General features: G+C 35.4%; 1 protein-coding gene across 5 annotated transcripts in view; it reads right to left on the bottom strand.

Annotated features, from left to right (window-relative positions):
* nrxn2a (neurexin 2a) overlaps positions 1–16,937 on the bottom strand; it is a 185,836-nt gene that overhangs the window by 89,254 nt on the left and 79,645 nt on the right. For all 5 annotated transcript variants that reach the window (XM_087807851.1, XM_087807853.1, XM_087807854.1 and 2 more), the window contains 2 exons: positions 9,530–9,691; positions 598–1,027 (listed from right to left, as the gene is read on the bottom strand). In XM_087807851.1, coding sequence (XP_087663977.1) covers positions 598–1,027; positions 9,530–9,691 — 592 coding nt within the window. The remainder of the gene's footprint in view (positions 1–597; positions 1,028–9,529; positions 9,692–16,937) is intronic.

Raw genomic sequence — 16,937 nt, 5'->3', positions numbered from 1 at the left:
TAACTAATAATAGATCATGAATACGTTAGAACAAAAGGGTCAATGTAATTCGATTTTTAATATAATATTTTTAAATGTATTTTGATAGTGAAAGATTTAATATTCATCATTTTCAATACATTTAAGCCCTGATTAATGAAGCATTAAAAAGGTGTCAGATGTAAACCTTCAGTTCGAACTTAATTTACAAATATCCGGACCAATTTCTTCCCATTAAGAATAAGCCGCTAATTCATTCCAAAAAAACGAAACAAAAACCATGTAAATAAAATAATAAATGTGTGCTGTTTGAATGGACTGAATCCTGTCTGTTATGTTGCAAATATATTTAATAATAATAAAATAAATAATAATGATTTGTTCAAGATGTATTGTATATTATGTTATATTATGTTGTACTACTAGTTGACAGTGTTATATTTCCAGTTGTCTTGACTGAGAAATGCCTCACAGACCAGGACAAGTGGTTGTGAACCACTGCTCTACACAACCTATAACATCTTATTGTTTTTAGTTATTTTAAGGTCATTTATAACTGAATTATGCTGTCAGTTATTTTAATATTGTTGCAGTGATTTTCTCAAATATCAAGGTTACCATTTCGGCCTTTCCTCTGGAAGTCCACATGGCACCAATTGCCGTCGTCCAGCCTCTTATTGCTGGCCTTCATTTTGATGCTTCCAGAACCCATGTCCATGACCAGGTAGAGGAATCCGTCCAGCAGCTCAAGGGCAAAATAGTCAGCCCTGGGCTTCTTATCAGGCTGAGCCCCCTGCAGACTACCGTGGCTAAACAGCAACAGGCCGCTGGGTTCAACGGTTCGGAAATCAAACGATATGGCTCCGGTCTTCTTGGTGTTCCACCTCGGCAGTGTCAGGTAGGCAGACGGTGTGTCGAAGGTGACCGGCTCCAGAGCCTCCACGTTCTTGCAGCTGAACACCAGGTCGCCATGGATACTTATCCTGGGGTCTCTCTGCTCAGCCAGGCGAGACAGCTCCAGTCTAAACTCATTATTCTTGTAGACCACCTGATCAACGACAGAGATGTCACAGTGAGATGACAGCGAAGGTAAAATATCACTCATCAATAAACACCAGGCGTCGGTGTGACACCGCCGCATCACAAGGGCACGACGCTGAACCAATCTTTCCTTTCACACAGAGTGAGAAATGTCCTGAGGATTACACACTCGGAACTGTGTCAAGTGCACGTCAAGTATACGTCGAGGAGCCATCAGTTTTTATGCTTCTCCGTGCATTCATAAGATAGCGCTTTTGTCTCACAGAAAGTGTTTTTCCGTCTCAAACTGTGACTCCATGCAGAGAGCGAGGCGAGCGAGTGGAACCTTTCATGCTCTCTCAATGTAGCCTGACTGTTTTCAAATAATTAGATTCATCGTCTTGCTTCACTGCCGGCTTTAATTCATGCTTTCTAACACACAACCATCAAGTGGAAGACACCAGGAAATAAATCATATGCATTATCAATTATGTAGCTTAAAGAGGCACACACTGTTTTTACTTTAACAAGTTGTGGTGATTATTGTCGAGCATTTTTACCTCTTTTTTGTTCTGAAAATTAAAATGACACCTCGGAGATATAATATATATATATATATGACACCTCGGAGATATAATATATATATATACGACACCTCGGAGATATAATATATATATATTATATCTCCGAGGTGTCATTTTAATTTTCAGAACAAAAAAGAGGTAAAAATGCTCGACAATAATCACCACAACTATATATATATATATATATTCTTAATCTACGTTCTGTTTACAATTCTGAAAGTCATCTATTTTTGTTGTTGTTGCTTTAGTCTATGCAACACTAATAGACTCAGGGACTCATTCATTCCTCATGATATTGGGCTGTATAATTCCGAGTTTGGTGGCAGGATCCTTTCGATCCTTGTTCTTTATATTTGCACTTTGTCATGCCTTGCACTTTGTTCTTGTTCTTGTTTTTATGAAACTTGCTGTACCGAACTGGAAACCAAATTTACATATATATATTTCAGCATTTTTTAAGACAATACATTTCATTATACAAAATATTTAATTAAATTATATAAATATAAAATAAAATAAATATAAATATATACTTTTTTCCAAAGTAAAATTGAATTGATTTTTACACCAACAGTAATTCCAATAAAAAAATGTTTTATCCCAAAATCCTAATTTTTATAATTTGCAGCATTTAAAATTAAATGTGAAAACTTTAGTAATATTGCCAACATGTTTTTTTTTTTACACATAGAGTTTGATAATCTAATTCCAATAATTTCAAAATTAATTTTCTAAATACAATTTTTTTAATTTGTAGCATTTTAAATTTAATGATAATGTGTTATAATGGTGCCAATTCTATTTTAAAACTGTATATCGAATTTAAAACGCTAAGAATTCATGAAATATACACCATTTTTAATTTAAAAAATGTAATCATTGAAATCATAATATCAAACTTTACTATGTGCAAGAAAAATCCTACATTTTTTAATTAAATTACTCTAAAAATAAAACAAAACAAACCTTTCCATATAGAAACAATTGAATTAAATTGTTCAAAAACAATGAAATAATAGCAAAACAATTAAACTAATTTCTTTTAAATTCAACCATTCAAATTCCAATGGAATTACTTCCATATTAAAAGGCTATTGGATTATATAGATAAAATAATATGTAGGGACAAAATATTTGTTAAATAAAAATTATCCAAATAAGCAGCTTTATTTTCTTAATGTGTTGTTTTTTTCATGTTTTTATTTTGCTGTAATTCCCTTATAATTCTTAGAAACATCCTCCTTAAAGAAAGTATTAACACATCACTTTTTAGGCAATATCCAGAAATAACAATTCCAAAACAACTTAATGAAACCTTGCTTTCTATTCTTTCTCAAATGTATTCCCACCTTTGCAACTGCCTCTGAAGAGACCCATCATCTTACCTTTCTAAAAATAATTGGGCATTCCTGAATTTGTGTGTGTGTGTATAAATCCCCAAAAGATGTGAACAAATGTGTTTGTAGCTTTCAAACTGGACAAGGAAATGAAAAATAATATATGTTTCAATTTACATTCCTGTTATTAAAGCGTTGACAAAATATAAAAAAGTCCAAATCCCGACAGGCAGAAAAAAAGAAATCACATTATAATGGGGCTGCTTGTGAATTCCTTTGTGTTCCCTTTATCTGGTGTTGTGCCTTCATTGCTATGCAAGTCAGGGCGCAGCCCTCCTTGTCTCATTCTGCATCAGTTGTAAGTCACCTGGAGCCCTCTGTTATCCGTCACATCCGTCTGCAGCCGGTCGCAGTGTGAGGCGACACACCACACTGCACACCAGACTAACTGTGGGGCGGAATGGAAATGGGAGCCAATATCACACCTCGCTCTGCCTCACTGTGACTAATTAAGCAGCAAAATCAGATGGTGAAACTGATGAAGGTGAAACGGGTGTAATAGGCAATTTTGTAAATGGGGGGACCTTCACTCATACAAAGTGGAAGTAGCACATTAGCACTTATGGACAGCCATTGTTCATCACCGCCGGCGCTCACGGAAATGCACGACCCAGAGGACTATTTTTTGTTTTTTTTTGTTTTTGAAAGGTCAACAATGGATGTTTTAGCTCGGAATACAAAAATAAATATCCTTACATGTCTTCTGACGCAGCCTACTGTTCTTTTGTGAGCCACACAACATAATGGTCTGGTTTTGACGAGAGCTTGAAGTACAGATTCTTCGCTCGACACTCGCTTTTTTTTTATTTTCAAGGCGATGACATATAGCAGGAGTCGTAAGGACGCCACAAAGAGAAATTCATCTTGTTCACGACGAGGTGTTTTTTCTGGGGAGACGCCATTATTTCCATGTATCTGATGAACCTGATGGTCTCCTCTCGACACCTCTAACATGTACTATCTTGTCCCGGGTGATTCATCACAGCCCCTACAATCTTCGTCCTTTAGAACTTACATTATATTTCATGGTTCTTGAAGTAAAACTACCACGTCAATAATATTTATATATTTTTTTAAAACATAGAAAAGCCCCTTTAGTTTATCAATAGAGTTAGATACATTTTTAGCCTCTAATTTATATAATTTTTATTATAGATCTACAGTCGGATTATACGCCTTTTTCCACATTTCCTGTACGGAGATTTTTGTTTATATTTTTGAACTGAAACTACCACTTCAATAGTATTCACCCTTTCCACACCTCATTTATCTATATAGTTAAATACTTTTTTAGCATTTCAAATTTAATTATATTATCTACAGTCAAATTAAAACCATTGTCCACATATCCTGTACAATGATGTTTATTGAAACAGTTATTATAGTTTATTGAGTCATTAAATCGAATTTGGGATTTTTTAAATAACTGTAATTTGTTTTCTTTTTTTTTTACTCATTGAGTCTGATGCTCTCATTCTAATAAATCAAATTTTCAAATATTTATTTTACTTTTTTGCCTTTTAAAGTCAATGTAAAAAATTGGATATGTTATTTAAATTATATATAGATATTTTCACATTTTATATTCAATTTAAAAGGCAATGAATTGAAAAATATTCCATTTTGAATAATTGCTTTTTAATCATTGAAATTATAAATTCAACTTTAATATGTGTAAGAAAAATCATTAATTTGGAAACTTTCGATTTTTTTTTAATTCAATCACTCAAAAAACGAAACTAAATAAACCTTGCAATATGAAAACTATTAAATCCCATTAAATGCTTGAAAACAAGTCAATAAATCAAAGTTTATATATTGTCCTGTTTTTATTCTCCAAAATTCAACCTTTATTCAACCTTTCCTTTAAATATTTTTATATAAATTGCCGATCTTAATACTTTTTTTTTAGCATTTTAAATTTAAATTATATAAATCCACAGTCAAGTTAACAAAATTGTCCGAATTTATTTTACAAAACAATTTACCAACATTTTCTTAAAACTGTTTTATTATCAATTGCAAAACTTAAACCCGTATTTCAGTGATTTCAACTCTGACATCAGTCATTATAGTCATATTCAAACCATAATCAGCTAAAGTATACGTTCAGTTGTCGGCTTTCTTTTCCACCGCCTCACGTGTCATGCATGAAACGCTTTCCAATAACTTGCCACGATTGCTATAAATACGCTCTTTGAAAACGAGATGTGAAGATTCTCGCTGGAGACAACTGAAGCCATCTGGCGGAAACAAAATCACGGTGAAATGATCAATTCTTATCAATTCCTCTGCTGCTTACGACTAGAAGCAGGGATCGAGCGTTGCCTAAAATTTGATCGGACTCCAGAGCTGGATGTTTATTTAGTGTTGCTGTAATTGGCTGAAAATAAATGGGGGTAAAAAAAATAAAAGCGGTCCACCCGGGGGATAACACTGAAAAGACAAAACATTCCAAGTAATTTATACTAATTCGGATCACTGCTGTTGTTCAGCGGAGCGTCCTTGGTATTTTTATTTTATTATTTCTTAAAATAATTATAATAAGCAGCTACAGTATATCTTAAGCTCCAAATATTTCCTCGTGTTGATATTTTCTGCATCAAAAACAAAACAAAAAATCGTAATCTGAGGATAGTTATGGCAGAAATGTTGTGAATAATTGTCACCTTTCAGAGTCAAGAAAATACTTGTTTTTTCTTGGTATTGCTTCTCATTCTAACTGATGGCTGCTTTTAAGCATCAGATTAATTGCCCAGTTGATATTTCTTGGAACCTAATCAAGGACAATGAGACGATTCTGTGGAAAGAGTAAAGGACCAAACGTCTAAAAGACTGGCTTTTACATTACGTGGTATTTAGCAAATGCTTTTCTTTGAAATAACTGGATGGAAGGTTTAAAGTGCCAATGTACTTGCCCGAGGGCTGATAATGGTAACTTCAGCAGGATAATAGGCTTCGACTTCATCTTTTCTTCATCTTCTGAGATTACCTTGAATTTTTTTTTTTTCTTTGGCACAAGTGGGCTTTTGCGTCAGCCCTGAAAGGTCATATATGTTCTATAGACGACGACTAAGGGTTGCATGAACATTATTTGGTGACATGATTGTGATGAACTGTGTGTTGATGGAATAAAATAAGTCTGGGTCACGTTTTCCACTATTTTTTCGCTGCATGTCTTTGAACCAAATTTGATTTATATTTATTTTTCTTATGGTTTGTGGATTTTCTAAATTTCTAAATTTTATTTTATTTATCTTCACTTTATAATCTAAACTATAAATTGTACAATTGTCAGATAATTAAGGAGTCAATTAAAAAAATCATATCAATGCTATCAATTATACAGCTTAGATTACAAATTTAAGATGAATCAAAACAAGTCTTTACATTTTAAAGTGAAAACTTAAATCCACAAAATTGTAAAATTAAATATAAATCAAATTTGGTTCAAAGACTTAAAAGCATAAAAAGCATAAAAATGTAAAATTTTACATTTGTATTTTTATTTCGACCTTTATAAACTGACACACTTATGATCCTTTGAAGACGTGAAGCAAAAAATACAATCTTTAGGAAAGTCATCACTTATAATTCAAAAGTATTTTCGTGCATTTAATATAAACTCTTTATATTTTCTTTTGTAAAGCAACAAGTGTTGAAAGTTAGTTCCAATAATCTTCCATCCTGGGATATAAATAAAAAGTTGTTCCTCAAGATGATGCAGAAGTTATTTTTCAAAAGATAGAGAAGCAGCCCATCTTTCATTTTTCTGCAGCTCTGTCTCAGCTGACAGCTACCAACTGTGCTCGCCTCTCGAATATAATGCTTTAGGTGAATATCTTATGTGCCAACATCAGAGCGAAGCTTGTTGAACACTGAGCAACACATTAACGTTAGGGAGACTGTTAAATATGTTAAATAAAAGAGTAATATTTAAAACAAAATAGCGAAAAAATTAAAAACATTACATTTTCAATGTGTTTTATTTTTGATTGTTGTATTTTTTAAATAGAAACATTAAAAAAAACTGAGAATAATAGATTATATTAAAAAAGAAATAAGGCAGAGTAAAACTAATCATATTCAATCATATTAATTAATTTTTTAAAGAATTTAATTGTTTGTATGTTCTCCCCATGTTGCGTGGGTTTACTCCGGGTAGTCTGGTTTCCTCCCACAGTCCAAAAACATACAGCGAACTTTGGGAAATTGTCCATAGGTATGAGAGCTTGTGTGAATGGTTGTCTGTCTTTGTGTGTCCCCTGCCTCTCGCCCTATGATACTGGGATAGGCTCCAGTCTCCCCGCGACCCCAGTAAGGGATAAAGCGTTAGACAATGAATGAATGAATGAAGAATTGAATTGAGGAAAGTGGAGAAAATATAATTTTCCATGTAATGGAAATGGATGTAATATTCTTAGTAGAAATTTCAATATTCTCTCACATTTTTGCCCCAACCTTTTTAAATAATTCAGCTCTAAGTGGGTAATGTTTCCATCTTCATCTAGGACATAATGCGTGGTGAAAGCAGGAGGAACTCCAAAGGTTGACCATTTATTTCTCATCCTCATCCCGTGGCCGCCTTCCTCCTTCCTCGACTTCCAACTGACATTTCAGCTCCCTGCGAGCTGCCTCACCACCTACTACGCGGAGGTTGCGGATTTGGCAACAGCGTGAGGACAATAACCCGTCCATAAATAAAACATGTCTTTTTCATATCAGCTTATTCACGGTGCAGGATAATTGGGAAGGTACACAATTCAAAATGACTCAGGCGACCTGTCTTCCAAGATGTGAATAGACAAATGGCAAAGGAGCGTTTGAGCAGTGATGCTCGAAATAGAAATAATCTCATACGGAGGCCTCGTTCAAATTAAGTATTACTACACTCAGATGCGCACATCTGTTAGTGTTTGGATGTGCTAACCAACGTCTAAATAGAACTCATGTTGGAGTGTTATTAGTTGTTAGCGGAGGTGAATAGATTTTATAAGAAATCATTTTATGAAATGTTGATGTATCGTAGAGAAGGTTAACGGATGCACAGATATAGTGTTGTCGATAAAGTTTTAAGACTTTGAAAAATGAGTAAGTAAAACAATTAAATTAATTAATTAATACATACTTTTTTTTTGTTATGAATGGTGTATTACTGTGGAGCTTACCAAAGTCGTATAAAATCATTCTGACTTGGATTTAGAACACAGCAAATCAGTTTGATGTCAGTTAGAACAACCATAATTACTACAAGAGAAAATGAATGCATTTTTACTCTGCCTAATTGTTTGTAAAAATACAGAAAATTAAGTTTTGTGATGCATCTGTTGTATTTTGCCGTTAATCTAGTACTTACTTGAAGTGAGTCTACAAGAATATGTTTTTGTTAGATAACTTTTTGACCTTGGACTTTGATGAAATAGGATTAGAAAGTATTTTTGAATTTCAACTGCGATAGAATGATCATAAATCTCCTTGTAACCGGTTACACAACGGTCAGAAGCTTCGACTACACATGTATAAACGTCTAAACCACATGTGTCAAACCGGTCCAGTAAAGGGCCGGGGTGGTGTAGGTTTTTGTTCCAACCAGTCAAGCACATAAAGTTGAACCAATCAGGCGTCTGAAGACAGTAATCAATTAATTGTCAGTCAGGTGTTGCTTGTTTAAGCCGACACCTGATTGGTTAACTCATGTGTGCTTGACTGGTTGGAACAAAAACTTGCACCGTCTCGGCCCTTTTCTGGACCAGTTTGACACCCCTGTAAAACGTTGACACCCCTGGTATAGAGTATATATTGACAATTTGAAATTTCATCTCTTTCCACTTATTAAAAAGCAGCAAACATTCTGGAAATCGTCCTTACTTAGTAGTATATGAATAAACACATGCAAAAGTATGTACTGATTACTTTTAGTATTATTTATATGACCTTCAAAATATAGTCACCTGAAATGGTTTTTACTTCATAGGTGTGTCTTTTTTAGGGTTACTTAGTGGGATTTATTTTCCTTATTAATGTGGTTGTGTTGTGCAACCAGTCAGCTAAGTAAATAGAAATAAGTGGACATATTTACTTTAAGACATACACAGAAATATATATTGTATATATAACCTTTGTTATTCTTTTCAGAGACAGTTTCTGAATGACGTTTCATTGTCTTATTCCCGGAGGGATCCGAGCAGGAATCTATAAACGCACATACTATACAAGATTCGAATAGAAATAAGTGGACATCTTTACTTTAAGACATACACAGAAATATATATTGTATATATAACCTTTGTTTTTCTTTTTAGAGACAGTTTCTGAATGACGTTTCATTGTCTTATTCTCGGAGGGATCCGAACAGGAATCTATAAACGCACATACTGTACAAGATTCTTGTATTGTTTCTCCTTCAAACACCCGATAACGGGAAAATCAATCTCAACGCGAGAGATGATTTTCTACATGCAGAACGCATGCCTCCTCCAGCAGGGAGATCTGAAGAGGGTCAGATTGTGTTTCCGTCCCTCGATGATGGAGGTCAAAGCCTGTACTCACATCTTTCAGACAGCCCATGAAGTTGTTGCTGACCGGGGACCCCGGCAGGTCGGCCGTGTTGTGGCTGCCTCCGATGTAAAAAAGATCATCGGAGCCGAGCATGGTGTAGTCTTCCTGCGTGTAGCCGGTGGTGGTGAGAATCCCATCAACCAAGATGGTGACCTGGAGGAAGTCGAAAAGACGGGTCAAGTACAAAGAAACAATAAAAGTTTTTTCTCAGAGGTCAATCAAGTCGATAACTCTCGAAATAAATGAGTTGCTGTGCGGGTTAGTTTTTTACCCATCCATTCATTTTTCATCTTTTTCTTTGAGCGAAGTACAAGAAGGTTCCTGTTGCCTTATTTACTTGTTTTCTTCTGCTCATCCACTTTTCATAGAGCCACAGATACATTACTACAAAAACATGCAATGCCTAAAATCCCAATAGAACGATGTCGTAGCTATTGACGTAAGACCGTAAGGGGTTACCATCTAAATAGTAAATTGCCGAGATATCCACTGTTTTCTCAAAAACTCTATGTTATCATCATAAATGACTACCCAGTTGAACCCCTTTCACAATCACAGGGACGACTCTAAACAAGCTCTAAATATACAATATCCAGGTGCATTTCAAAAATTGCCTCAGGCTGGAATTGAACCTTTGATCTTCTTGCAATGAGGCTGCAACCACTGCTCCACCACGTTGAATAAAAAGGCAACACCACTATTGCACCGAAGGTCTTATAAATATGTCCCATTTCTAGCTTAATTAGGCTTACTACCTCTGTGGTAGAGTCACATTGTGTGAGCCAAGGAACAGAGTACTGTTCTGACAAGGCACTTTGAGTATACTGGATCATTGGGGTCGCAAACTTTTTCCAGTCAGATTCCATGATGTAAAATGTATCAACAAACAAAACATATTAGGAAAGTTGATGAGGTTTCATGACACATTGCCGCCATGTTAAGAGCTCAATAGGTGGCGCTGTTAGTCTCAAAATGAACTAGGAATTATATTCATTGCCATTGTTAGTGAAGGGTTCCACCGACTACCAATCTTCATCAGTCGTGCAAACATGAAAAAAAAATGTTTTCCTAAACATAAATGAAAATGCAATTTTACTATTGACTTAGTGCAGAAAGTGTGTAAAAGGGAAAGTGTGGACAGTGAAAATAATTTTGTGTTCATGAGTCCTATTGTTGTGTAATATAGAGTGGGGGGCATCAGCTTTCGGAGGAGCACCCAAGAAGTAGCCTAATGGCTGGTTCCAAAAAGTATTTTTCATTCACCTTGTATACAATATAATTATACTTTATTGAAGAATCAATAATTTAATCAGTGTATTAGTGGAATATCATCTATCATCTATAATAATATATATAAAGTAATTTCTAAGTGTCTAAAAAACTAAAGATAGCTCTTCAGGTCACACATTTCCCTTGGAGTGACTCATAGTTGCAAAAAGGTTGGAGACCACTTACATGGAGCATAGAGTGCCATCTAGTGGTCTTTAAAAATGGGGAAACTGTTTCATGAAACATGGTGGGATAGTATGTAGAACTACTGCCTCAAGTTGCAGCGTCATTTTTGTTTGTATGTTCTCTCTGGACATACTGTGAGGACTCCGGGTTACTCCTACTGTCCGGAGTGTCCCCTGCCTCTCCCCCTAAGCAGCTGGGAGAGGATCCAACCTCTCTGCAACCCATGATAAGGGACTAGAATCGATATTTTAAATGTATACATGATTATTTAATGGAATTTCAACCAATGACCTTCAAGAAACCTGAAGATTGAGTTTCAATCACTTGGAAAATTCAGGGTAATTAACTTAATACCAACCCTTCAAACCAGCAAGAACAAAAAAACTATTTGACCCTCATTACTCAAGATACTCACTTTTTGTTTTCTCTGTTTTACCAACTTACTCTAACCCAAGAGACTAATTAAATATTTCCTATCTCATCGCGTTGAAACCATCTTTCACTGGGTTTACATTTGTATTCATGTACATAAAGACACATAAAAGTACTTGATCAGAGGAAATATTACATGAACAGGAAATAACTGTAAGGTTAAAAAAGGACAGAGCCGTAGGTGTTTAGGTGCTCGAAACATAAGCCATCATCAAGTTTTCGTTCAACATTTTTTCGATGATCTACCAGCAGGTCAATCGTGAGAGCAGTACAAGCTGTTTATTAGCGATATTGGCAGAAGCTTCTAAACGGTTCATCCAGTTCAGTTTCCACTCAAATCAGGGGGTGTATGTAAATGCTGAGATGCACCTGACTGGTTCCATCAAGACAGAACCAAACACTATTTTCGTAGACGTTTTTGGACACAATTCCTGAAAAAAGAGAGAATAAAATACCCAAATATATATATAAATATATAAAAAGGTTTTCCAAAATCCCCAAAGTGAGTTTGTGTAATGTGGATTCATATTATGGTGTATCAGGTGAAACAAATCTTGATCGTTCTGGTAACAACCACATCCATCCCACACATCAGTCAGAGCAACTGCTGAGACGCTATTGAGGAGGAAAAGAAAAAAAAAAATTGATGCCTGTTGCCATGACAACAAGCCAACAGTAAAAGTGTATACTTCCTCAGATATAAAAGCTCTCGATCTGGGGTAAGAAATGTAGACAATTGGATTTTGCGTGAAGGAAAAGGCTCGGTGTGACTTTTTGATAAACTGTGTACATAGCACTGGACTTAATATGGATGGGAAAAATACTATATATGGTGATATTACAGTAGATGTTTAATGTATTATCACATGTTTACACAATTCTACAGTATTGACTTTTACATATAGATTCTCCTCATCTCAGATTACACTTCCAATATTGCAGTCGTAACAGAATACGGTTGTAAAAGCAGTGAAAATTGAGTTTTTTCGAGTATATTGATGAGCTGTCACCAGCCCGATTCACGTTAATAGCAACATAACCACCAGCGCCACGTTTAACAGTTTTCAACATTAGAGCGCCAGCAATAAACCGGCGCAGCCTTAATCACAAAGGATCGATCGATATCGCAGAGCTGAGCCCTCAGGATGGTAAGGAAAACTCTGCATTTGAGAATTTGCTGTTGCAGTCGCTGTCTATTCCACTGGCTTATCAAAAAGAAAGAGGACAAAAGATAACCTCAGATTGTATGTTCGGATGTCAGGGATCACAGACGAGCTACAGGATCGCCATTCACCGCCGACAGGTATTGATCAGCACGTATCTGGTGGTCAGATCTTCAATGCATTCCTATTCAACTCTGTGAACTCGACTGCAGTGCCGAGATTCATGAGATCGCACTTTTGTGTACATCATCGCTTTTACAGCTGACATTTGAAGACGCTTAAAAGAAACGGCTGAGATGGTTTTCCTCAACACTTAGCAGCATTAACTGCATCTGTCTCTACAAAAGGCATGAATGTGGAAATGTAGGCAACAAATCTTAAAATATAAACATTTTTGTCTGGGAAAACACTATTAAATATATATGGAGATTAAAAGGAAGGAAAAAGAGAAAGAAGGACATGGTAATGAATATACATAGATACTAAATAAATGGAAATACATAAATATACAAGTGTAAATACTTCTTCAAAAAATAGGGAATACAATATTATCTGCTATTTTTCATTTAGTTAGTGGAGATGTCTTCGTTATATGAAATGTTTTCCAGCTAAACGATCTCCGCAGACTTTTCTATTCGAAAAGACACGCAAATGTAGAATGTTTAGCCGATATATGTCACCTCTTATAAGTAGGACAAAAAAAGGGAGCACTCTACGTCGTTCCCGATTTGTCTGTGTGAACATGCGGCATCAAAAAAAAATGCTTTCATGCCAAACCTTTTCAGCTCTTCAAGCATTTTTCACAGGAATGAGGACTCAAGTTAAATTTAACAACTGAAACATGAATTTAAGATGATGACTATCCTTCCACCAAACGAATTGAATTAATAATTTAACTTTTTTATTATAAAAAAAAAACGACAACAGTGAAATGCTTCTAATCTTCAATAACTTTTTTTCATACTGCACTTTGTATCACTTAGAAATATTCATATGTTGTTTATATATATATAAACAATCTGTTTCTGCACTATTTTGTTATATTTATTTTATATTATTGTAGTTTATCCCGTTTTATTTATATGTATATATTTTTTATTTTATTTCTATTCATTATTCCAAAACGCTAATCCCCTAAAAGACACAAAAAATAAACAGTGTATATTGTCATTTATTCTTGGCCAATAAAAAAAAAAAAAAAAAATCCGGTTCTGATTATTGATTTTTTTCTTTTCTTTTTTTTCCTATATTGTTACATATTCACAGTTAATAAATCCAGGTGGCGACTGTCTATTTGGACTCAAATTCAAATACACTGAAATGTTAACCTTCATTTTTTTGTTGGCATAAATGATTATTCATGAATGATTCTGCTGCTTTTTGCCTGAAAAGTCATCACAAAAAGTACTCATGAATAACACAAGTTCTTATAAAATAGAAATTCTAAAATTAATTTTTTAAATAATTGATAGATGGTAAGAAAGATCCTCTTCGAAAAGACACAATTTTTGCTTCGTAAAATAATCATACTGCAGCTTTTCAATCACCGGAGGAACTCACAATTGGGTTCAATCCCACTTCTGACACCATTTCTGTCCTGATTTTACTCTCACAGTCCACCAGGGGCAACAAAATCAAAACCTAGACGACTGTTAACAGCCAAACGTATCTTTGTTGATTCCTTTTTTTTTGGCTCACCCACGGTCCCAACTGCGCGGCAATCGCTCAACCACTGATTCATATATGTGCAATTAAGCTGCATAAATTTGGAAATCAAGCGACCATCAGATGAAGACGTGCTCGAGTAATTATCGAATGAGACGAGATTATCGTCCAGCTGCAGGCCTGTTGGAACAGACTTTTCATTATAATATATTCATACTTCGTCTGTTTATGTCGGTTCTGTGGCTCAATGCAAACACTGGTGAGAGAATGGAACACACTGGCTGGGAAAAGCAAATATAGAGAGCCATAAATAAGAGGATGCATCATTAATAAGGGTCAGGGGAAGAGGCAGAATGAACTGGAATCAGCTTGCCTGAGACAAGATGGAGCGGGGAGGGGGTGGCAGCAATAGAGGGAATTGTAGCCTGAAAAGCTCCACCGGATCTAATAAAATGTTTCCACCAGCGCTCTCTTGGGAGTTTAAGTTCCCCCTATCTACATGTCAGCGAGGTAACTTATCTGAGAGGAAAGCAATTTGCACAGGGATCAAATGCACGACTGAAAGCAAAAGTGACGTCGGGAGCATCGGATTGCCGCTTTCCCCCCCGAAAACCGGAGTAAGGAAATTGATGTGGAGGAGGAGGGAAGTATATGCACTGATGAATGTGACAGGATCAGAACGTACCGTCGATGATGAGATACTTAGATTCATATGAAGTCCCGCCTCAGCAAATAAATATGACACTACACTCAAATAAATCCTTTACACTTGATTTATTGTTCTTGAGGATCCAGATCGAAAGATAATCTCATTGAAGCTTCTGAGCAAGATTGCTTTCACTTGTTATTGAAAAGAAAAACTCCACAAAAGAATGAAGCGATCCAAATGTTGCAACGGGATCTTGATGAAACATTGTTTGATTTTTATTTAACTGGCTCTACAAAGGATGTGAGCCGTCTGTATATGGAAGAAAAAAAACCCAACATGTGCTTGTTGAGAAAAAAGTTTTAAGAAAAAATATATTATTTTGATGCTGTCGTAATGACAATCTGGATCCACAAATCCTTTGAAGGATTTCTAACAATGTGTAAAGACACAGCTCGGAAGTGTTTTTTTTGGGAGATCTAGAACAGATCTAGTTTGCCGGTTGATCCAAATTATGGAAAAACTACTAATGAAGGGCGTTCCACATTATTAAGCAGATGACTGATTCCAAGCAACATGGGAAAGGAAAAGGATCTGTTGCCGAAAAGCGTGAAATAGTTCAATGCCTTAGGGAAGGTATGAAAACCTTACATATTTCACGAAAACTTAAGCAGGATCATCGTACTGTTAAGAGTTTTGTGGCTGACTCAGAGCAGACACAGGTTCCTGCAGATGAAGGTAAGACGAGGAAGGTTTCTTCCAGACAAATACATCGGATTAAGAGAGCAGCTGCTAAAATGCCAATACAAAGTATCAAACAGATATTTGAAGCTGCTGGTGCCTCTGGTTTGTGCCTCACGAACATCAAGGTGTCGGGTCCTCCAGAGGTTTGCAGTTGTTCGTAAACCTTCTATTCGCCGGCGGAGTCATGTTTTGGGGCAGAATCATGGGGATGGAACTCACAAGGTCAAATGCCAGAATTGTGAAGCTATTATCACATAAGGGGTCCTATTTTCAAATGTAACTTCACCTGTTAAGATGATTTTGATTGAAATAGCTTTTGATTTCAGTAACCTTGACCTCCTTATGCTGCAAATTAAACAAAAGAGCATTTTCAGTTTTTAACAACCTATAAAATGTTATAAAACTCTGTTGTACGTAGTAATTTGGAACAGTACATTTTAAGTTTTTAAGTCTTAAAAAATATACAGTTATCGTTTGGAGGTTTGTTCAATAACATTCAAATTCATTAAATAACAGTTAACGATTTGAAAATTATGATGACTGTCGTGGATCGACTATTTAGGAAAATCCGAGAAAAATATAATTTGCGTAATAATTTGGAACACAGTTTTTAAACTCATTTCTACTGATGAGTTTTATAAATAAAACAAATGGAGGGTGAAAATACTGCTCTGCCAAACAAAACTGCAGTTTCGACAAAGTCCTAGCTGGCATGGAATACTTTGCAATCTTTACTTTTGTTTCCTAGGCAATTTAGTATTTAATTTTTATCTGTAGAAACTATGTTGTTTGCTAGTTGAAATGCTATGTAGTTAAATAATCTACTGAGGGATTGTGTCAACGTGAAGTTGTTTCTTCATCTCACTACAATCACTGCAGCCAGAGGAGCAAAATTACACACACTGTATGCACTGGCATATAATCACACAAAAATAGATAGTTCCCCCTATCTTTTAGCTCATAATAAGGATTGTGCGTGGTGAACCATTTACATTTTTCCTTCTACGACCTAGCTTGCGTATTGATTTGAGCTGGTATGCTAACAAGGCCACCTTTGTTCCCATGTGTGCAATTAGTTTGCGTGTGTTTTAGTACTGAGTAAATCATCAAAGAATTCTTCTCACTAATGCTGAAATAAACACAGACAAGGACAATGAACCCTGAACTATAGCAACAAATGAATTCATTAATGATCATCAAGTCAAAGATGCAGTTATAAATGTTTTCTTTCCTAAAAAAGAGGAGGGTTTGCTCGGTTGACCATGTCCATTATTGTAACAAAAGGACATATTTG

The sequence above is a fragment of the Callionymus lyra genome, chromosome 14 (genome assembly GCF_982586985.1).
Source record: "Callionymus lyra chromosome 14, fCalLyr1.hap1.1, whole genome shotgun sequence".
In the NCBI taxonomy this organism is placed as follows: Eukaryota; Metazoa; Chordata; class Actinopteri; order Syngnathiformes; family Callionymidae; genus Callionymus; species Callionymus lyra.
Note: the sequence above shows the minus strand (reverse complement) of the source record. Positions and strands in the feature narration are given on the sequence as shown.